This window comes from Oncorhynchus gorbuscha, linkage group LG16 (genome assembly GCF_021184085.1).
Source record: "Oncorhynchus gorbuscha isolate QuinsamMale2020 ecotype Even-year linkage group LG16, OgorEven_v1.0, whole genome shotgun sequence".
Classification (NCBI taxonomy): Eukaryota; Metazoa; Chordata; class Actinopteri; order Salmoniformes; family Salmonidae; genus Oncorhynchus; species Oncorhynchus gorbuscha.
The window spans coordinates 84155865-84180782 of NC_060188.1; the positions used below are offsets into that span (position 1 = coordinate 84155865).

Genomic DNA, 24918 nt, shown 5'->3' on the forward strand with positions numbered 1-24918 from the left:
ACAAGATGGTACAGGTCGCAGTGGAGGGTAGTATAAGGGGATTTGGTGACAAAACGGATGGCACTGTGATAGACTCCATCCAATTTGCTGAGTAGAGTGTTGGATGCCATTTTGTAAATGACATCGGCAAAATCAAGGATCGGTAGAATAGTCCGTTTTACGAGGGTATGATTGAGGGAAGGAGGCTTTGTTGCGAAATAGGAAGCCGTTTCTAGATTTAGTTTTGGATTAGAGATGCTTAATGTGAGCCCGGAAGGAGAGTTTACAGTCTCAAACAACACCAAGGTATTTGTAGTTGTCCACATATTCTAAGTCAGAAGCGTCCAGAGTAGTGATGATTGTCGGGCGGGCGGGTGCGAGCAGCAATCGGTTGAAGAGCATGCATTTAGTTTTACTAGCATTTAAAAGCAGTTGGAGACCACAGAAGGAATGTTGTATGGCATTGAGGCTTGTTTTGAAGTTTGTTAACAGTGTCCAAAGGGCCAGATGTATGCAGAATGGTGTCGTCTGCGTAGAGGTGGATCAGAGAATCACCATCAGCAAGCTCTACATCATTGATGTATACAGAGAAGAGAGTCGGCCCGAGAATTGAACCCTGTGGCACCCCCATAGAGACTGCCAGAGGTCCGGACAACAGGCCCTCCGATTTAACACACTGAACTCCGAGAAGTAGTTGGTGAACCAGTCAAGGGAGTCATTTGAGAAACCAAGGCTATTGAGTCTGCCAATAAGAATGCAGTGATTGACAGAGTTGAAAGCCTTGGCCAGGTTGACGAAGACAGCTGCACTTTACTGTCTTTTATGGATGGCAGTTATATCATTTAGGACCTTGAGCGTGGCTGAGGTGCACCCATGACCAGCTCAGAAACCAGATTGCATAGTGGAGAATGTATGGTGGGAATCGAAATGGTCGGTGATCTGTTTGTTAACTTGGCTTTCGAATATTTTAGAGAAGGCAGGGCAGGATAGATATAGGTCTGTAGCAGTTTGGGTCTAGAGTGTCTCCCCTTTTGAAGAGCGGGATGACCGCTCAATTCCAGATATTGTAGCCCAAGAATTAGCAGGTAGACCTCTTCGGCTAGCCAGGTCATGACCAAGGCCAGTTGTAGGAGCAGGGCCCATTTCACACTACAGAGCTAACTTTAAGCAAGCCGAGCTGTACTGTACTGACCTGGCTACACATTCACCATATGTGCTGGAATTGAACTGGGAAAAAGGACAGTGCGGAATGGAAAATATAATACCCAAGCCAGCAAAGTCGGACTACAGCTGGGACTTAACACTAATGCTTTCACAGGCACCTAGCCGCAAAATTAGATTCATTTTTCTCCTTATTTCTTTGAAATCTCCTCCTCTGCATTTCAAAGCTAGCCAATTAGAAAGACAAAGATTTGGTACACAACCTTCACCACAGTGTTCTCCACTCAATATAATATATATGTTTATAGATGTTGTTTATTTGGTGTATTGAAAAAAAAAAGGTTCAATATAATATATAATAAGTAAACTTGAGTTTACTGACTTCAAAGACGCCACATTCAAGGCCTCCATCCCCCACTTAGTCTGACTGCTGCTCTGTGGCTCACCATCTAGAGGTGTGAATACCCAGCCAGCCTACAAGTAGATGGTAAGTGCTTTACTGCTGAAAGGGACTTGGGACCAGCAGCACAATCTTGTGTAGAGGATGTGTTGTAAGTCCAGTCATTGTAAATAATGTGTCATTTTTTTACTTTGTGTTTGTGGTGTGTACACTTATGACATTTGATCAGTGTTGGCTGCTAACATGGCCCTTATCTTAAATATTTCACATGTATTTGGAGACATTGGATCAGCATTCTTGTTGGGTCTGCTGTTAGTACATTTTCATAATGTATGACATTCCTGGTAGTGCGTAAACGTGTATTTTTTATTGGCATAGCATTTTTGTATGTTTTCTGTAGTTATGTTCTTGAAAATGTATCAATTTACCAATTCAGATACTTTGGTACATCTGGGCAAATAGTGACAGACACCTGGGTGACTTCATTCTAAATGTTATGTGGATTGTTCATTCTTCAGGTACTCAGTTTGAAACTTTGCGCAAACACTGTTGCCCTCTTGTGGACACCATCTAAATTACATCCAGCTTCAAGGCTAGATGCGTGACCTTTTCTTGCATTTCAGAGACGGTACAACAAATATAGGTTGTTTTTTTCTTTGTATTTTCTTCTACCAGATCTATTGTGTTATATTCTCCTACATTAATTTCACATTTCCACAAACTTCAAAGTGTTTCCTTTCAAATGGTACCAAGAATATGCATATCCCTGCTTCAGGGCCTGAGCTACATACAGGCAGTTAAACATTTGGGTACGTCATTTAATGCGAAATTAGAAAAAAAAACACGGCTGATCACTAACAAGTTAATTTCTTCAGGATTGGTTTCCTGTCAACGGTACCGTTGTAAATCATGTAGCGCAATGTCATGTATGCTGATTTTAGCGGAACATTTTTTTGTGGTACATATCGGCTGAAAGCTTAAATTCTTGCTAATCTAACTGCATTGTCCTATTTACAGTAACTATGACTGTGAAAAATAACATGCTATTGTTTGAGGAGAGCACAAAACAAAAAAACACTTCACCACAGGTTTGATACATTCACATCTAAAGGTGAAATATGTACTTACATTCTGAAATCTTGCTCTGATTTGTCATCCTAAGGGTCCCAGAAATAACACGTCATCATATACTAAAAAGGTCCATATAGCGATCGATTATGTATTTCCACCCGTTCAACTTGCAAAGAAAGAAATCTGTGAAAATCTAATGCCAAACATTGTTTCAACCAGTCAAATTACGGTCATATTTATTAATCAGACACCCTAAAATGTAACCAGACTTCACAATATTGTTTGGCATTTAGTATATCCAATAGGACACCAATTTTAGTAAGGGATGACACGGGCGGTGTTCACTTGATTGACTGTAACTTTGTCAAACGAGCACCAATCGTGTTCAAACCAAGCTAGCTAGATAGCCAATGAGCTGGGCTTTATGAGAGTATGTGGAAACCCAGTATCCGTCGCACAATCATCCAGTGAACCTTGCGCCAGGAAGCTAGTTCCTCTTGGACATTCATGCAAGAATATGGCGAAGCGCGTTACATGCTGACCAGACACGTTGCTTGCGTCGCAAAATAAATGTAGAAATCCATGTTATTAAATTACTGCGCGCGCACACACACACACACACACACACACACACACACACACACACACACACACACACACACACACCAATGACCGTCTGCAACACCAAGGGCTAAAATAGAAGTCGTTCCTATTTCTGACACATATCGCGCTGAAAGTAATCTCCTCGTTGGTTTATATAAGCAGGTGCCATCTCCTCATTGGTTATACCCACGTGGGTGATTGAAAGACGAACTTTGTTGCCGGTTGTCGGGGTAATACAATGAAAGTTTAGATGCGATCACCATATAAATTCAAAGATGAAAAAGCCTGGAAGGAGGAGAGATGACTGGATTGTCAGAGTTGAGATTGTGTGGATTGTCAGAGTTGAGGTCCTTGTGCATTTCAGGTAAAATAACAACTCAATGTTTATATCCCAGGACAAATTAGCTAGCAACAGCAAGTTAGCTAAATAGGACAAATTAACATTAGCTAGCAACAGCAAGCTAACTAGCTAAATTGCCATACATGTTTAATGCTTTTCGACCTGTCCCCAAATTAATGTCATTGGTTCAGTTTGTTTTGATATTTGAACCTGCATGTCGTGATCACGTTTGGTGTGGGGGGGGCAAAATAAATGTATGCACAATAGCGCACGCGCGCAGCCGGTTTGAGTTCCGTGTTAAGCATACCTGTGAGTTATGAAAACTAAGTGTTTTGCAAATGTTGAACTTACTTTATGGCTACTAATATTGGAAAAGCTAAATCAATGTCCAAGTATACAGATTTTGGATGACATTCTTGCAGAAAAATGTAATCGACAACAGCTAAATGAGAGGTAACGTTAGACTGGTAAGACTGGTAAGTGAAATACGAGTCTTTATATTCTCTTATATTGCATCACATCTGGCCATGATTGGTAGTCCCATAGGGAGGCACACAATTGGCCCAACGTCGTCCGGGTTTGGCGTCATTGTAAATAAGAATTTGTACTGACTTGCCTAGTTAAATAAAGATCAATTAAAAAGATGAACAGTCGTTGGGTGCTGAATGTTCTGCCAAAATGTGAGTAAGTGAATGAGAGCCAGATCCAATATTATTTTCCTCTGATACTCATCCTGTGCTTGTTTATGTCAGTACATTACTGACAGAACATTGTATGGTCCCCTGCCACACATACACCGCAGTGTGGTCCTACTGGACATGAACCAACCATCCAAAATAACACCACCCCACCCATGCTCACCAGGGCTTTCTTCTCGCAGAGGGAGTAGACAGCCTCCAGGCTGGGGTCAGAGTGCATGGGGTGGGAGTACATCCTGTGTTCGAATGCCTCCACCTTCTGGATGATCTTCTTCAGGCCTGGGTCCTTGATGCCCATGTCATCAATGGGGTCCAGCAGGGGAACTCCGTCTGGGAAGCGCTTCTGCACCTCCTGTGTGGTGGAGAAGGGACCAGAGAATGAAGCATAAGAACTGCTTTAATGAAAGTAAAATACAATAAAACTATATATATAACAGTCTCCAATGTCCCAGCCTGTTTTCATGGAATAAAACTGATTTCTGAGTAGCTTGAGCAATAGTGTTAATGGTTGAGAAAGGCATTGATGAACACACTCTAGGACACAAGGCTGTCTCTCTCACCTGTATGGATTTCAGCATGCTCTGTCTGTTGTCATAAGGCCGGAGGTCTTTGGGGATGTAGAGACGGACTGAACTGATAGAGGTCAAGAGGCGGAGCATCACAGGAACCACCTGATCACAAAGACAAATAGTATATTATTTTATGTATACAGTTAATCTCTAAATATATTAGTATCTATTTAGTATCCAACATGGTAGCCATCATTGACTGCAGCAGGAGATCCTGAACACTTAATGGGGGTTTTAAACACAAATACAGCACTAAAATGCAATCCTGACTGCTGCTATGTCTACAAGTCTGTGGGATCTTTATCTTAGCACACCTGATTTAACCTTTCCAGTTTAAATCAAAGTTGTTCCCCTAGCCTGTACTTCTAGTTAATGCAGCATAAGGCATTTAGCAGAAGCCAGCCCAGAGAGCAGGACAAGGAAGTGTTTTAGCTGGAGTTTATTGGCATCCTCAGAGATAATATGAGCCAAGAGGCAGCCAGGCAGCTGAAGTACTCTTGATGTAGACACAGAGCTCAGGGGTTTAGGACTGGTTGACAGAACTAAATAACACAAGACACTAGGACTCTAAAGGGACTAGCGTACAATTGAGGGAAAATGTGCCGCAACAGTACAGGCAGTTTTAATGCATGGAATTCGGTGGAACTGGGTTCAAATACCACTTGAGATCATTCAAATACTTTGAGTGTATCCTTTAACCTGTCTGGAGGGCCAGGTGGTGGGCAGGGTTTGTACTTTAGGGGCTGTTCTATTGGTCCATTAAGCCAAGCAAACTTAAGTCAAATGTGCAGCAGCTAATGAAATCAGGTAAAAAAATAACACTGTGGGAGTATATGAATATGAACTCTTAACTGAAAGAGATCTAAGAGTTTGGAAGGTGTTTATATTACATGTTTTGAATGAGGAGCATCTTTTCCAACCACACAAGCATGGTATGTTTCAATCTGAGAATGAAGGAACGTCTTAAATGGCTCTAAATTAGATACCATTTTAGAAAATGTATCTTAAAATCAAGAGGATATGCAGTATAGCCAAACATTATTCCATTTCATTGTGTGGATGTTGCTTTAAGTTGAAGAGAAGCTCTCTAGGACACAGCCCAGCAGCAGTTTGACCACAAACGCCTTTGGCCATGTTTGATTTCCTTCAGTCTCAAGGACAGTTAGTAACCCCTCCCATAATGATTGTGTGTGGACTACATTCTAGAATGTATTAATTTTGGATTCCATCCTACTGCTGACCACCAAACTAGGAGTATATAGTGTCCAGTCGTCACAGCAATGCATACACATGGACTATCTCTCGATTGGCACCTATTGGGTCTCTGACCCCGTTTGAGGCCATACAGGGTCAAATGTAGTGCACTAGAATAGGGTGCTACTTCTGACAGAGCCATGGCGTTTTCCATCATATGCACACCTGCATTTCACCCTTCTCCCCAGTGGCAGCAGGTTTAGCAGCCTCTGTAGCTGCATTCTTCACACTCTCCTGACTACAGTGGACCAGCACCTCCACCACGTACAGAGGGTCTGCATCACCTGTACTGGCCTGGAGAAGAAAAACATACATACTCAACATGGGCACGACACTAAGTTGAAGGACAACACGTACATTACACAAAGGCCAAAACATAAGCGATAAACTATATCTACTTTGTAGTTACTTGAAATACTAAATGTTATGTTTTCAAAGATACTTTCTGATAAAATTCAACAAACTCAGCAAAAAAGAAAAGTTCCTTTTTCAGGACCCTGTCTTTCAAAGAAAACACAGAGCTTCATTGTAAAGGGTTTAAACACTGTTTGCCATGCTTGTTCAATGAACCATAAACAACTCATGAACATGCACCTGTGGAATGATCGTTAAGACAGTAACAGCTTACAGACGGTAGGCAATTAAGATCACAGCTATGAAAACTTAGGACATTAAAGAGGCCTTTCTACCGACTCTGAAAAACACCAAAAGAAAGATGCCCAGGGCCCTTGCTCATCTGTGTGAACGTGCCTTAGGCATGCTGCAAGGAAGCATGAGGACTGCAGCTGTGGCCAGGGCAATAAGTTGCAATATCCGTACTGTGAGACGTCTAAGGCAGCGCTACAGGGAGACAGAACGGACAGCTGCACGTCCTCGCAGAGGCAGACCACATGTAACGACACCTACACAGAATCAATACATCCGAACATCACACCTGCGGGACAGGTACAGGATGGCAACAACTGCCTGAGGTACACCAGGAACGCACAATCCTGCCATCAGTGCTCAGACTATTCGCAAAAGGCTGAGAGGCTGGACTGAGGGCTTGTAGGCCTGTTGTATCACCCGCAACAACATCGCCTATGGGCACAAACCCACCATCGCTGGAACAGACAGGACTGGAAAAAAGGTGATCTTCACTGACGAGTCGTGGTTGTCTCTCACCAGGGGTGATGTTTGGATTCGAGTTTATCGTCAAAGGAATGAGCGTTACACCGAGACCTGTACTCTGGAGTGGGATCAATTTGGAGGTGGAGGGTCTGTCATGGTCTGGGGCGGTGTGTCACAGCATCATTGGACTGAGCATGTTGTCATTGTATGTAATCTCAACGCTGTGCGTTACAGGCATCCTCCTCCCTCATGTGGTTCCCTTTCTGCAGGCTCATCCTGACATGACACTCCAGCATGACAAAGCCACCAGCCATACTGCTCATTCTATGCGCGAGTTCCTGCAAGACAGAAATGTCAGTGTTCTGCCATGGCCAGCGAAGAGCCCGGATCTCAATCCCATTGAGCACGTCTGGGACCTGTTGGATCGGAGGGTGAGGGCTAGGGCCATTCCCCCCAGAAATGTCTGGGATCTTGCAGGCACCTTGGTGGAAGAGCGGGGCAACCTCTCACAGCAAGAACTGTCAAATCTGGTGCAGTCCATGAGAAGGAGATGCCCTGCAGTACTTAATTCAGCTGGTGGCCACACCAGATATTGACTGTTACTTCTGATTTTTACAACCCCCCATTTCTTAAGGGACACATTTTTCCATGTCTGTGGAACTTGTTCAGTTTATGTCTCAGTTGTTGAATCTTGTTGTGGTCATACAAAAATATTTACACGTTACGTTTATTGAAAATAAAGTTTTTTTTAATCCATATTACCTTGACGTTTGACTTCTTTGAGAAATTAACGACTACGCCCCATCCAAAGTCAACTTCTTCGTTTTTGACCTGTAAAAAAGGGTCAACGGAATTGGCACATCTGTATGTTCAGCAATAACCATAATAGTTCCTTATCTGAGCAAAACAAAGTTGTTTTCCACCTGCGGAAGCCTTATTAAACAGAACAAAGACAAAGTAGATGGGAAATGGTGGAGCACAAGTTGTCTGTGTGGTTGTGCAATATAGAAATATTTCAGTTGGTGGTGTTGGTGCTGTGGTATGAGTGCTATTTGTTTCTAACCTTGACCAATCTACCAGGCTGGAGGAAAGGAAGGCAGTACTTGGGTTTGTGGACAAACTCTTCGATTTCTTTGCCCAGTTTAGCCAGCTGCTGGCGGATCCTATAGTAAGTGACCACACTCTCCTCGTTGGGGATCTCTATGGCGTTATACATCTTCTCCAGCTTTCCCATCTCTGTGGAGTTAAAACAGAGTTCAATCATACCCAGAGAAAAACTAGAATGGGAATTCTCGTACTCTATTCTAATTCTAAGGTGATCATAGCAAACCTAACACATTGTCCACAGCGGTGGTCAAACGACACAGAAATAGCACCTGATGTTGCCATGTACAGTGTGTACAAAACATTAAGAACACCTTGCTAATATTGAGATGCTTGCTTGGCGGTCAGTGCATCAATACCGGTATTTCGTAAAATTGGTATACCAGGCAGCCCTAAGTGACATCAGTAAGGGACCATAGCTATCACCTGGATTCACCTGGTCAGTCTACGCCATGGAAAGAGCAGGTGCATGTTTTGTACACTCAGTGTATAGAGTTCAAATGCTCAAAGATAAAACATTACTTGTGCTATACATAGCCAGACCAAATCAACAGAACAGAACATTGAATCAACTTGGTAAATTAATTTGAATAAAGCACCACTGGCAGGGGAATTCCTATGAAAGAGGATCCGAGAATTACATATAGGACTAGACTTGAGAAGTTGTCTGCACTCACTCTCTACGACGCCGGGCACAGCCCTGTAGTGCTGAAACTGGTAGAAAGACTTCTCCAGCATGTACTCCGGGTTGATCTCCTCCACCCGCAGCAGGTTGAGAACCATGTTGTAGGTGAGGTGGAAGGCACTGTTGAGAGGGTCAGCTGAGCCCTGTGGAGAGCGGGAGGAGAGAGGAAGGTTAAACAGGTCGCTATTCAGCAGGTTGAGGACCATGTTGTAGGTGAGGTGGAACAGGAGAGGAAGTAAGGCTGAGCGAAACAAAATTAATTTGATTAATTTGAATGTTTGTTTTTATGTGCGAATTTCCAAATTCCTTCATGGCAAGAAACGATGTTCTTTGTATTTTTCGTTTATGTCCGCTTGTTCCCATGTTGTCTTTTTGGCCTCGTCTCCTTTGCTCCTTCTCATGTACACCAGAGATCTGAATATAATGACAAGATGCTCATGTTTCCACCCTAATAATGGGAGTTGTTGTCCCAAAGGCTGAAAGGCAGGCAACAAACTTATGTCCAAAATAATCCCATAGAAACGCATTGGGCTTATTTGGGACAGATTCTGCGAGAGTGAAACCTCTCGCTTCGCCTCTTCCTCTGTTTACACACACACACACACACACACACACACACACACACACACACACACACACACACACACACACACACACACACACACACGCCACTCCCCCTGCAACACACAACAAATAAAGTTGAGAGATCACTTCTTCCTCTGTCAAGCGGTTTCAACTCGCTATTTGCATTTGAGGTTTGGTCCAACAAATGGGTCATATGGACACAAACACATTGAGACATTACACTGTAATAGATAAGTTACCCTTTCTATCTACACCATTTTAATGTCTCAACTACTCAAATTGTGCGCAGAACAGACACTACTAAAACTGAAGTATCAATGAACATTGATTCTGGAAAATGAATGCTCAGGTTGCAGTACCGCTAGCAGCTTTTAAGCCAAAGACATATACTAGCTGTCTAGTCTGTTCTATAAAAGTGTAATAAGCATAAAACAATTATATAAGGAATTGGTAACTTGTTCGCATTCTGAAAAATGAGGCAGGTAATTTATTTCAACATCTGAACAAATTGGACAGACTAGCATGCTGTTCAAATGGTTGGAGACGGCTGTGTTCATAATTCAACTGTTCTGATGTGTTCGCAAGTAAATAGATCCAAGTAGGCTAAACTTGAAGTATAAAGATTAGCTGGCTACTCACTAGCACGTGGACTTGTGCTTGAGAGATTGTGTATGAGACCCGTGTTCATTGTTCTATAATGCCTGCTTCAAGAAGTTAGTCATTATTCGTGCATTGTGCATGGTTCTGGTCAAATTTGCCACAAGAGCATTAGTGAGGTCGGGCGCTAATGTTGGGCAATAAGGCCTGGCTTGCATTCTGTGCTCCAATTCATCCCAAAGGTGTTCACATTTTTGATTAATTTTTTATTTCACCTTTATTTAACCAGGTAGGCTAGTTGAGAACAAGTACTCATTTACAACTGCGACCTGGCCAAGATAAAGCACAGCAGTTCGACACATACAACACAGAGTTACACATGGAAGAAAAAAATATATAATAATAATAATACAGTAGGAAAAAAAGTCTATAGTGTGTGCAAATGAGGGAGGTAATGAGGGAGGTAATGCAATAAATAGGCCATAGTGGCGAGGTAATTATGATATAGCAATTAAACACAGGAGCGATAGATGTGCAGAATATAAACGTGCAAGTAGAGATACTGGGGTGCAAAATAAATAAATAAATACAGTATGGGGGTGGGGTAGTTGGATGGGCTATTTACAGATAGGCTACATCCAATTTGTAAGTCGCTCTGGATAAGAGTGTCTGCTAAATGACTTAAATGTAAAATGTAAATGTACAGGTGCAATGATCTGTGAACTGCTGACAGCTGGTGCTTGAATTTAGTGAGGAAGATATGAGTCTCCAGCTTCAGTGATTTTTGCAGTTAATTCCAGTCATTAGCAGCATAGAACTGGAAGGAAAGGCGGCCAAAGGAGAAATTGGCTTTGGGGGTGGCCAGTGAAATATACCTGCTGGAGCGCGTACTGCGGGTGGGTGCTGCTACCGGTGAACTGAGATAAGGCAGGGGTTTACCTAGCAAAGACTTGTAGATGACCTGGAGACAGTGGGTTTGGCGACGAGTATGAAGCCAGGGCCAGCCAACGAGAGCATACAGGTCGCAGTGGTGGGTAGTATATGGGGCTTTGGTGACAAAACAGATGGCACTGTGATAGACTGCATCCAATTTGTTGAGTAGAGTGTTGCCGAAGTCGAGGATCGGTAGGATAGTCAGTTTTACGAGGGTATGTTTGCCAGCATGAGTGAAGGTTGCTTTTTGCGAAATAGGAAGCCGATTCTAGATTTAATATTGGATTGAAGATGCTTAATGTGGGTCTAGAAGGTTTACAGTCTAACCAGACACTTAGGTACGTGTAGTTGTCCTTTTATTCTAAGTCAGAACCATCCAGAGTAGTGATGCTGGACCGGCAGGCAGGTGCGGGCAGCAATCGGTTGAAGAGGATGCATTTAGTTTTACTTGTATTTAAGAGCAATTGGAGGCCACGGAATGAGAGTTGTATGGCATTGAAGCTCATCTGGAGGTCAGTTAGCAGTGTTCAAAGAAGGGCCAGATGTATACAGAATGGTGTCGTCTGTATAGAGGTGGATCAGAGAAGCACCAGCAGAGAAGAGTCGGCCCGAGAATTGAACCCTGTGGCACCCCAATAGAGACTGCAAGAGGTCCGGACAACAGGCCCTCCGATTTTACGCACTGAACTCTATTAGAGAAGTAATTGGTGAACCAGGAGAGGCTGTCATTGTCTAGCCCAGGTGATTTGTAGGGGTCCAGATTTTGCAGCTCTTTCAGAACATCAGCCATCTGCTATACAAGCTATACTGTTACACTGGCAATACTAAAGTGCCTATAAGAACATCCAATATTCAAAGGTATATGAAATACAAATGGTAGAGAGAGAAATAGTCCTATAATTCCTATAATAACTACAACCTAAAACTTCTTACCTGGGAATATTGAAGACTCATTAAAAGGAACCACCAGCTTTCATATGTTCTCATGTTCTGAGCAAGGAACTTAAACATTAGCTTTCTTACATGGCACATATTGCACTTTTACTTACTTCTCCAACACTTTGTTTTTGCATTATTTAAACCAAATTGAACACTTTTCATTATTTATTTGAGACTAAATTGATTTTATTGATGTATTATATTAAGTGAAAATAAGTGTTCATTCAGTATTGTTGTAATTGTCATTATTACAAATATAATTTAAAAAAATTTAAAAATTGTCTGATTAATTGGTATCAGCTTTTTTTGGTCCTCCAATAATCGGTATCGGCATTGAAAAATCATATTCGGTCGACCTCTAGTTGAGACCACTCGCCAACGAAGCCAAGGGCAGTTTGAGTTTTGCAGATACTGTCTTGCGCAATCGAAAGTCTTAGTGAGCGATTACAACAGAATAGTCAGTAGAGATATGAGATCTCCAGGGGGGCCAGATAATTTAAAATGAGACATTTCACTCCTTGCCATTAATCTGTCATGTGTTAAACTGCCCCTTGGCCCATTAAAAACCCAGTTGTGCAAGCCTAAATGGATCTCAACCCAGGACCAACAACCCAAGGTACCAGAGCAGAGACATGGAGGACTGACTGTTGTCCCAGAGACAACTTTAACATGACAGACCCCTAAATGGAGAGAAAGAGGTTTAAGGTTTGGAGTTTGAGGCCTGCAAGCCTGTTAATCAAACCAAGCCTCCAGACGTCCCTGGTCATATCATGACTCCCTTTGCAAAACTACTACAGAACTCCAAAAATGGATCGGGAAGGGGGTTGAGGTTTGAACATATAAGTCAGTTAATCATACCAAGAGTCCTTAGGTACCTGATGATATCATGGCTCCCTAAAGATTCAGAGAAGTGTTTGGCTACAGCTGAGTGAGTTCGTAAATGACCCGTGGGTCAGGAAGTTGCTAACGGTTCAGAGAAGTGTTTTTCTGCACACGCCGGTGTGTGTTCGGCTGTGGAGCTTGTTCGTTAACAACCCGAAGGCCAGGAAGTAGCTCTATGACCCAGGAGACAACCCCAAAATGACTGACTCACTCTCCCACTGCAGCTCAGGAGGATATGAGAGTCTTGGCTCAGGTTTGCGATTGTAAATCCCTTAATCTCTCCACCCCCCTCATTGCAATCATTCGCAGAGTCTGTATGTCACTTGGACAGCGTGTGGAGGAGAGAGATTGAGTCGTTCTGAGAACACTTGGGGAGCTGTGTTGGCACGAGAACCATTGTGACATCATCCCAACAGGGGTTAGGATTATTGCAACGTTCCAAGAGTTACTGGTCTGGTGCTGAACGGGTTTTACAACTGGCCAAAGTCTACAAGGACTCAAAACACATGTCTTAGTACGTACACTGTATAACGTCTAAAGAAGATATCAATGCCAAGACTTTAGGCATCCCAATGGTTTGTGTGTATTGACACAGTTTACACATGGAGATAAACTATGATGATTAATCATTCATCTCCAAGAATATGTTCCACAGACACACACGGTTGTTATTTAAAAACCCCAGTGTGCAGTCTGTGGAGTCAGTAGTACCTTGAGCAGCTGTTTCCCCACTGCAGGGCTCATCTTCTCATCAACCATGAAGATGACAATACCTCTCTCGTCCATCCCTCTCCTGCCAGCTCGGCCAGACATCTGGATGTACTCGCCAGACGTGATCTAACAGAGAGACACGCACAACTCATTAATATGGTCACACACAGCACGTCAACATTCACACAGAGATGTAATGTAGAGCAGAATAAATGTGTAGGACCAATGAAACAAGGAAAACTTTCAGTTTCTAGTCATTCAAACCAAAGTGTACAGAATGTCATGGGAAGGATTCTTTTAGAGGTCTACATGTACATGTTCAAATGCTTTTTTCGGAACCAAATACGAGCTAGAACAGTCAGCGGGGGTATGCTCCTGAAGGTAGATTGTTTTTTTGTATGCAACATCTACATTACTTGGCGCCAACCCCCAAACGTGTAAACATTATAAATTGTAATTCTTGTATTATAATGGCACCGGAGAACAAGGCTGACGTTTTCCGTATTCATAAACAATTGTGTTTTTTCTTTGTTTCTTTTCGTCGTTTGTAAATGATTATTTTTTACTTATATTGTACATAATGTTGCTGCTACCGTCTCATATGACCGAAAAGAACTTGAGGAAATCAGAACACCGATTACGCACCATGGACTGGCAGAATCCTTCTAACCCTTTAACAACTCCGACGAGCCTGACGTGTATGACGTGTATACTGCTTCATTTGTATGAAGGGCAGAGAAAAGGGGGCCAGAAGGAGGACTGCCTTCTGAGAACTCGTACGCGATCGAATAAAGCCCCACTTCCATTCTGCTAGCAGACGTGCAATCTTTGGAAAATAACATCGATGACCTACGCGGAAGATTAAACTACCAACGGGTCATTCAAAAGTGTAATATCTTATGCTTCACTGAGTCGTGGCTGAACAACGACGTTATCAACACACAGCTGGCTTGTTATACGCTGTATCAGCAGGATAGAACAACAGAGTCTGCTAAGACAAGGAGCAGCAGACTATGTATTTTTGTAAATAACAGCTGGTGCACAATATCTAAGGACGTCTCAAGGTTTTGCTCACCTGAGGTAGAGTATCTCATGATAAGCTGTAGACCACACTATCTACCAAGAGTTTATCATCTGTATTTTTTGTAGGTGTCAATATACCACCACAGACGGATGCTGGCACAAAGACCGCACTGAATAAGCTGTATTCTGCCATAAGCAAATAGGAAAACGCTCACCCAGAGACGCCACTCCTCGTAGCCGGGGACTTGAATGTAGGAAATATGTCTTACCAAATTTCAATTAGCATGGTAATTTGCTACCAGAGAGAGAGAAAAAACTAGACCACCTTTACTCCATACGCAGAGACGTATACAAAGCTCTCCCTCGCCATCCATTTGGCAAATCTGACCATAATTCAAGCCTCCTGATTTTTGCTTACAAGCAAACATTAAAGCAGGAAGGACCAGTGACTCAAACAATAAAAATATTCATATGAAGCAGATGCTGAGCTACAGGACTGTTTTGCTAGCACATACTGGAATATGTTCCGGGATTCCGCCAATGGAATTGTGGAGTACACCACATCAGTCATTGGCTTCGTCAATAAGTACATCGATGACGTCATCCCCACAATGACCGACCGTACATACGCCAACCAGAAGCCATGAATTACAGGCAACATCGCACTGAGCTAAAGGCTAGAGCTAAAGGCTAGAGCTGCTGCATTCAAAGAGTGGGATTCTAACCCGGGAGCTTATAAGAAATCCTGCTACGCCTTCCGACGAACCTTCAATTAGGGAAAGCGACAATACAGGACTAAGATCGAATCGTACTACACCGACTCTGATGCTCGTCGGATGTGACGGGGCTTGCAAACCATTAGCCTTCTAAGGGAAGCACTGCCGAGGGCTTCCCAATGACACGAGCCTACCAGAGAGCAGCTAAACTACTTCTATGCTAGCTTCGAGGAAAATAACACTGAAACATGCATGAGATGCACCAGCTGTTGCCGGAAGACTGTGTGATCACGCACTCCGCAGCCGATCTAAGACCTTTAAACAGGTCAACATTCACAAGGCCGCAGGGCCAGACGGATTTCCAGGACGTGTACTGCGAGCATGCGCTGACCAACTGGCAAGTGTCTTCACTGACATTTTCAACCTCTCCCTGTCAGAGTCTATAATACCAACATGTTTTAAACAAACCATCAGTGTTCTAGGGCACAGGGACTAAGGTACCCTGCCTAAATGACCACTGACCCATAACACTCAGGTCTGTAGCCATGAAGTGCTTTGAAAGGCTGGTCATGGCGCACATCAACACCATTATCCCAGAAACCCTAGACCCACTCCAATTTGCATACCTCCCCAACAGATCCACAGATGATGCAATCTCTATTGCACTCCACACTGCCTTTTCCAATCTGAACAAAAAGAACACCTGTGTGAGAATGCTATTAATTGACCACAGCTCAGCAATCAATGTCATAGTGCCCTTAAAGCTCATCAATAAGCTAAGGTCCCTGGAACTAAACACCTCCCTCTGCAACTAGATCCTGGACTTCCTTACGGGCCGCCCCCAGGTGGCAAAGGTAGGTAACAACACATCCCCCATCTGATCCTCAACAGAGGGGCCCCTCAGGGGTGCGTGCTCTGTCCCCTTCTGTACTCCTTGTTCACTCATGACTGCTCAACCAAGCATGACTCAAAACCCCATCATTAAGTTTGCCGATGACACAACAATGTTAGGCCTGATCACCGACAACGAGAGAGCCTATGGGGAGGTGGTCAGAGACCTGGCCGTGTGGTGCCAGGACAACAACCTCTCCCTCAACGTGATCAAGACAAAGGAGATGAATGTGGACTACAGGAAAAAGAGGACAGAGCACGCCCCCATTATCATCGGCAGGATGGTACCGGAGCAGGATCAGAGCTTCAAGTTCCTTGGTGTCCACATCACCAACAGCTGTGAAGAGGGCACGACAAAACCTATTCCCCCTCAGGAGACTGAAAAGATTTGGCATGGGTCCTCAGATCCTCAAAAGGTTCTACAGCTGCACCATCACGAGCATCCTGACTGGTTGCATCACTGCCTGATATGGCAACTGCTCGGCCTCCAACCGCAAGGCACTACAAAGGGTAGTGCGAACGCCCCAGTACATCACTGGGGCCAAGCTTCCTGCCATCCAGGACCTCTATACCAGGCGGTGTCAGAGGAAGGCCCTAAAAATTGTCAAAGACTCCAGCCACCTTGGTAATAGACTTATCTCTGCTACCGCACAGCAAGCAGTACCGGAGCGCCAAGTCTAGGTCGAAGAGGCTTCTAAACAGCTTTTACCCCCAAGCCATAAAACACCGCAATGTCTAATCAAATGGCTACCCAGATTATTTGCACCACCCCTTTTACACCGCTGCTACTCTCTGTTACCATCTATGCATAGTCACTTTAATAACACCACCTACATGTTCATATTACCTCAACTAACCGGTGCCCCCGCACATTGACTCTGTATATAGTCTCGCTATTGTTATTTTACAGCTGCTCTTTAATTACTTGTTACTTTTATTTCTTATTCTTATTTGTGTTTTTAACTGCATTGTTGGTTAGGAGCTCATAAGTAAGCATTTCACTGTAAAGTCTACACCTGTTGTATTCGGCACATGTGACAAATAAAACTTGATTTGATTCTTAAGCAAAAATGTTCATTATATTCTACTGAGCCATTTACTTTATGATCGTATTCTTAACTTTTATTGTGGTTGTTGCATTGTCGAGGAGGAACCTGCAAGTAAGCATTTCGTTGGACGGTGTTTACCATGTGTATCCCAGACTAGTAAAACTTGAAACTTTACCCTGGCGTTGCAACACCTCTTCAGAACATTAACATGGAGGAGAGCTGGAACGCCTTGATTTGCCCCTTGGCTTTAAAACCCTCTGCTTTACTAACACTGCATGACACACATGGCCCTGATTAGGCTAATCAACAGATTTTCTTTCATCTCCAACTGTATAAACATTCTCTGCCACGAAACTAACCCCAACAGCTCTGTTGATACCTTCGTCATGCAGATTCAATCATAATCTCTTGGGCATTTTTGGTGCTCTACATCATAAGGTCCTGATTATAAGACTGGCTCTGGACGGTCCTCTCCTCATAAATCTCTGAGAGGGGGAAGGGGAGGAGAAAGACGAGCATATGGAGCGAGATAAGAGGGAGCAGTCACCCCACGAAGAGGCCCTGGATTTCTGCTCTCTGTTTTGTTACTGAGGGAGGGAAGGAGAGACGGGGGAGAGGAGAAGGGAAGCCTTGACTGCATGCGTGGTGTTCTGGCACCAGTTTAAACACACCAGATGTTATTCACGAGTCTCTTGGACAGCCACTTCCCTTTCCCTCTCTCCTCATCTTTTCTCCCCCATATCCCTCTCAGAGCCAGAGGTGTAACGATCTGGCCCTTTCATTCCCTACAGCTTGATTCACGGCCGGCCCCATGGCCCCCAGCTCCTCACATAAACAATACGTGGCTTTTTATCTTACGACAGAGACTCCCAGCTCCCTCTGTGCTCCCTCCGTGGCCTTATAAAGGCGTCAATGCACACACACAAACGTAAATGATGAACCCTCAATATGACCTGTTAGACAGAGAGAAGAGCGCTGCACTACATGAAGTTAACCCTGGGCTCATCCGTCAATCTGGTTGCAACATAGCAGAAATTACCCACAGACGTGTGGATATTGAGTTGAACCTCATTGATGCTATTAATCATTCCAGGGAGTGATGAAACTTACAAGGAAGAAAAATGTCCCCATGAGGACAGAGTCAGTCACTGACATAATGGAGTGACCCTGTCTTTACCAACGTGGTACAATCACAGGTATGTGAGAGTCAGGCTCATCAAAACGAGCGTTACCCAGCGGGAGCCTGGCTCATCAAAAGGTGCGTTACCCAGCGGGAGCCTGGCTCATTAAAAGGTGCGTTACCCTGCGGGAGCCTGGCTCATCAAAAGGTGCGTTACCCAGCGGGAGCCTGGCCCATCAAAAGGTGCGTTACCCAGCGGGAGCCTGGCTCATCAAAAGGTGCGTTACCCAGCGGGAGCCTAGCCCATCAAAAGGTGCGTTACCCAGCGGGAGCCTGGCCCATCAAAAGGTGCGTTACCCAGCGGGAGCCTGGCTCATTAAAAGGTGCGTTACCCAGCGGGAGCCTGGCCTACCCAGCGGGAGCCTGGCCCATCAAAAGGTGCGTTACCCAGCGGGAGCCTGGCCTATCAAAAGGTGCGTTACCCAGCGGGAGCCTGGCCCATCAAAAGGTGCATTACCCAGCGGGAGCCTGGCTCATCAAAAGGTGCGTTACCCAGCGGGAGCCTGGCTCATCAAAAGGTGCGTTACCCAGCGGGAGCCTGGCCCATCAAAAGGTGCGTTACCCAGCGGGAGCCTGGCCCATCAAAAGGTGCGTTACCCAGCGGGAGCCTGGCCCATCAAAAGGTGCGTTACCCAGCGGGAGCCTGGCTCATCAAAAGGTGCGTTACCCAGCGGGAGCCTGGCTCATCAAAAGGTGCGTTACCCAGCGGGTGACTGGCTCATCAAAAGGTGCGTTACCCAGCGGGAGCCTGGCTCATCAAAAGGTGCGTTACCCAGCGGGAGCCTGGCTCATCAAAAGGTGCGTTACCCAGCGGGAGCCTGGCTCATCAAAAGGTGCGTACCCTGCGGGAGCCTGGCCATTAAAAGGTGCGTTACCCAGGGAGCCTGGCCCATCAAAAGGTGCGTTACCCAGCGGGAGCCTGGCCCATCAAAAGGTGCGTTACCCAGCGGGAGCCTGGCTCATCAAAAGGTGCGTTACCCAGCGGGAGCCTGGCTCATCAAAAGGTGCGTTACCCAGCGGGAGCCTGGCTCATCAAAAGGTGCGTTACCCAGCGGGAGCCTGGCCCATCAAAAGGTGCGTTACCCAGCGGGAGCCTGGCCCATCAAAAGGTGCGTTACCCAGCGGGAGCCTGGCCCATCAAAAGGTGCGTTACCCAGCGGGAGCCTGGCCCATCAAAAGGTGCGTTACCCAGCGGGTGCCTGGCTCATCAAAAGGTGCGTTACCCAGCGGGAGCCTGGCTCATCAAAAGGTGCGTTACACAGCGGGAGCCTGGCTCATCAAAAGGTGCGTTACCCAGCGGGAGCCTGGCTCATTAAAAGGTGCGTTACCCTGCGGGAGCCTGGCTCATTAAAAGGTGCATTACCCAGCGGGAGCCTGGCCCATCAAAAGGTGCGTTACCCAGCGGGAGCCTGGCCCATCAAAAGGTGCGTTACCCAGCGGGAGCCTGGCTCATCAAAAGGTGCGTTACCCAGCGGGAGCCTGGCTCATCAAAAGGTGCGTTACCCAGCGGGAGCCTGGCTCATCAAAAGGTGCGTTACACAGCGGGAGCCTGGCTCATTAAAAGGTGCGTTACCCTGCGGGAGCCTGGCTCATTAAAAGGTGCATTACCCAGCGGTAGCCTGGCTCATTAAAAGGTGCGTTACCTGGCTCATTAAAAGGTAAGTTACCCAGCGGGAGCCTGGCTTATTAAAAGATGTGTTACCCATCGGAAGTCTTTGCCGTCAAACTTGCGTGCGCTGGTGAACAGGACGGTGCGGGCAGGCATGTTGATGCCCATGGCAAAGGTCTCTGTGGCAAACAACGCCTGAGGAGAAAGGATCAACAACAATACATTTAGCAAACTCACTCCAATTTAAAACACACAGGAATGGCTATAGCTTTTTCACCATATTGAGCTGAGATTAGCCGAGGCATACTGTGCTAGTCTGGTTGGATTCATAATAGTTGCTGGAACCGTGCTGGAAATGACAATATCCAAGCCAGCACAGTATGTTTGGGGTGGGAGTGATAGCGTGAAAAGGTTTCAAGTGAATGACAACGTTCTGTATGAGTTAAAGTGAGATCCAGGTAAGTTCCAGACCGGCAAGGCCTACCTTAATTAGCCCCTCAGAGAAGAGGATCTCAATGGTTTCCTTCAGGATGGGGAGCAGTCCCCCGTGGTGAATCCCTATACCTCTCTTCAGTAGTGGTAGAACATTCTCTACCTGGAAACACAGCAATAATAAGTCATTTGATGAATATAACTCATTTATTGTTAAAGACACTAACATATGTCAAAGACAGGACAATCTAGAAATCAGTGAAGCCATACAATGATGTCAGATCAAAATGTAAAACTTTTTTTTTTTTACTGTTCACATTAGCTTAAGCCAGCCATCTGAAGAATATAAATATGCTGTCCTCCTCTGACCCTAGCAGAGCCACACACATGGTTGTGACCATTACCAGACCCTCTGAGCCAGCCTTCAAACTGCAGCAGCCTTCTGACAGCTCTACTACACTATAAACCAACGACCACCGCTCAGTAGAATTTTACATTTGTCACTCAGCAGATGCTCTTACCCAGAGCGACTTACAGGAACAATTAGGGTTAAGTGCCTTGCTGAAAGGATTATGTTGATAGGTTAACTTAGTCGGTTCAAGGATTCGAACCAGCAACCTTTCGTTACTGTCCCAATTGTCTTAATCGCTAGTCTGCCTGCTAAAACTACACAAACAGAAACAACCACAGGAGAACACATCCTATACAGCCTGAACTAACGGTATAAAGGGATAGAGAAATAATATTGTATGTGTTGTAATCAAAACCACTAGCGCGAACCACAGAGAGACTGGTGGAAACTTTTACATGCTAATAAAGAATCCACTTTCAGAACCTCCAAAATATCTCTGCATGTCACCAAGCTGAACCATTTCAGAACAAGCTCTTCACGTTGCTCTTTGGTGTGGCTCGTGTGTTAGAGTTCTAATAGCCACGGATGACCACACATCAAGGAGACCCAATTCACACAGACTTTATTAGAGTGGAGTTCAACATGGACAGGAGACTTTTCTTCTGCCTCTATTGACATTGCATGGGGTGCATGAATTGGCTGATTTAAGTGAGAACAGCATGTATTGCAAACAAGTAAATCAGGCTTTTTTCAGTGTGTGTGCATGTATATATTTAATGACATTCAAATCAACCGACCCACCTGAGGCAGCTTCTTGTCATCGTCAGACAGACAGTCTACAGCGTTGTTAAACACCTCCTCTACAAGCTGCTTCTCCTCATCTGGAAAAACAAATGGGACATGTGCATATTAACTGACACGGTTGACCATCAGACGTGTATAGTGCCACTTCAGACACCACTCCAAAGATCAACAGCCTTCTACATTTACATGAGTCATTTGAGCAGACACTTATCCAGAGCCACTTACAGTAGTGAGTCATTTAGCAGACCCTCTTACCCAGAGCCACTTACAGTAGTGAGTCATTTAGCAGACCCTCTTATCCACTACAGTAGTGAGTCATTTAGCAGACGCTCTTATCCAGAGCCACTTACAGTAGTGAGGGCATACATTTTTGTACTGGTCCCGAATAGGAATCGAACCCACAACCCTGGCGTTGCAAACACCACGCTCTACAGACAGCCACACAGGACCCTCTGACAGGGCAGGTAGTGAGTGTTTTGTCTGAGAACAATGTTGCAGCGCAGACCATGTAAAAGTACATGCAGTGATAGACAGTCTGATGGATCAGACCAGGAACTGAGGCAAACAGGAATATAATACATGCAGATATGATAACGCACAGCCATTTTCATATTCAAATACATGACTTGTATTTGCACTCCACGGTGACTGTAGGCAGGACCCTGTGTGTGCCGGTATGGGACAGTGCGTCTCTCCTCTCCCTCTCCTATAAATGTGTTCACACCGCTATAGAAATACTAGACGCCATGGTCACATTACTATACAGACACCAGACATACACCACACAGGCGCCACACAGGTCCTATACAGGCGCCACACCATACAGACACCACACACACCAGACACCACACACACCAGACACCACACACACCAGACACCACACACACCATACAGGCGCCACACAGGCGCCACACTATACAGACGCCACACCATACAGACACCATACAGACGCCACACCATACAGACACCATACAGACGCCACACCATACAGACGCCACACCATACAGACGCCATACAGGCGCCACACCATACAGACGCCATACAGGCGCCACACCATATAGACGCCATACAGGCGCCACACCATACAGACGCCATACAGGCGCCACACCATACAGACGCCACACAGACGCCACAACATATAGGCGCCACACCATACAGATGCCACACAGGCGTCACACCATAGAGACGCCACACAGATGCCACACCATACAGACGCCACACAGGCGCCACCCCACACAGGCGCCACACAGGCGCCACACCATACAGACGCCACACAGGCGCCACACCATACAGACGCCACACAGGCGCCACACCATACAGACACTATACAGGCGCCACATAGTCGCCACACCATACAGACACCATACAGGCACCACACCAAACAGACGCCATACAGGCGCCACACCAAACAGACGCCATACAGGCGCCACACCAAACAGACGCCACACCAAACAGACGCCATACAGGCGCCACACCAAACAGACGCCATACAGGCGCCACACCAAACAGACGCCATACAGGCGCCACACCAAACAGACGCCATACAGGCGCCACACCAAACAGACGCCATACAGGCGCCACACCATACAGGCGCCACACCATACAGACGCCACACCATACAGACGCCACACCATACAGACGCCACACAGGCGCAACACCATACAGGCGCCACCATACAGACACTATACAGGTGCCACAACGTCGCCACACCATACAGACACCATACAGGTGCCACACCATACAGACACCATACAGGCGCCACACCATACAGACGCCACGCCCCACACACAATACAGGCGCCACGCCCCACACACAATACAGGCGCCACACCCCACACACACAATACATGCGCCACACCCCACACACACACACCAGGCGCCACAATCCACACACACACCAGGCGCCACAATACAGGCGCCACACCCCACACACACACCAGGCGCCACACCACACACACACCAGGCGCCACACACACACACCACACACCAGGCGCCACACCACACACACACACACCAGGCGCCACACCACACACACACACACCAGGCGCCACACCACACACACACACACCAGGCGCCACACCACACACACACACACCAGGCGCCACACCACACACACACACACCAGGCGCCACACCACACACACACACACCAGGCGCCACACCACACACACACACAAGGCGCCACACCACACACACACAAGGCGCCACACTACACACAAGGCGCCACACTACACACAAGGCGCCACACCACACACAAGGCGCCACACCACACACAAGGCGCCACACCACACACACACACACTACAGGCGCCACACCACACACACACACACTACAGGCGCCACACCACACACACACTACAGGCGCCACACCCCACACACACACACACACTACAGGCACCACACCACACACAATACAGGCCCCACACACAATACAGGCTCCACGCCACCCACACACACCACGCCACACAGTTAATCAGATGACATCCAGGTCAGCCTGAGAAACAAACATATGACCATTTATCATAGTCTGATTCTCTTGATAGCCTAGTCAAGTGATAGACTACTTATTTAACAACAGCACACTTCATCAGTCAATTAGACAGCAGCAGACACTTCAACATGTGACTACTCATCATAGAGCCAGTCAGTCTGTGATGCTGTTGGTTGGTTGGTTCCAGGGGCAGTGTCAGAGGAAAAGCCATACCTGACAGTTCCAGAAACACAGCCCAGAAACAATGTCATAAAGGATTAAACCCCAGCCAGAGAAGTTGTGGTCCTTCTGTAGCTCAGTTGGTAGAGCATGGCGCTTGTAACGCCAGGGTAGTGGGTTCGATCCCCGGGACCACCCATACGTAGAATGTATGCACACATGACTGTAAGTCGCTTTGGATAAAAGCGTCTGCTAAATGGCATATATTATTATTATTATAAGTTCATTAGAGGGGGGAGGGGAAAGAGAAAAAGATGGGCAGGGGTCAGGAGGGAGAGAGAAGAGAAAGACTGATGTACGTGGCTCCCTTCTCTCTATGATCCTCAATAGCATTACTACAACCCTTGCCGTCCCAGGGACACAAAGGGCTGCACATTTGTTTTTTTTTGCCCTAGTACTACACAGCGAAGTTAAATAATCAAAGCTGGATGATTAGTTGAATCAGCTGTGTAGTACTAGGGCAAAAAAACAAAATGTGCAGCCCTTGGAGTCCTGAGGACAAGAGTTAAAGAAACACTGGATTTGCCTAAACCT

General features: G+C 45.7%; 1 protein-coding gene across 1 annotated transcript in view; it reads right to left on the bottom strand.

The window, feature by feature from the left end:
• Positions 1-24918, bottom strand: part of LOC123999249 (exosome RNA helicase MTR4-like) — a 49325-nt gene that overhangs the window by 14566 nt on the left and 9841 nt on the right. The window contains exons 11-20 of the mRNA XM_046304818.1: positions 21675-21754; positions 20574-20684; positions 20183-20284; positions 13622-13747; positions 8967-9117; positions 8249-8421; positions 7948-8016; positions 6241-6369; positions 4813-4923; positions 4416-4604 (exon numbers count right to left, since the gene is read on the bottom strand). Coding sequence (XP_046160774.1) covers positions 4416-4604; positions 4813-4923; positions 6241-6369; positions 7948-8016; positions 8249-8421; positions 8967-9117; positions 13622-13747; positions 20183-20284; positions 20574-20684; positions 21675-21754 — 1241 coding nt within the window. The remainder of the gene's footprint in view (positions 1-4415; positions 4605-4812; positions 4924-6240; positions 6370-7947; positions 8017-8248; positions 8422-8966; positions 9118-13621; positions 13748-20182; positions 20285-20573; positions 20685-21674; positions 21755-24918) is intronic.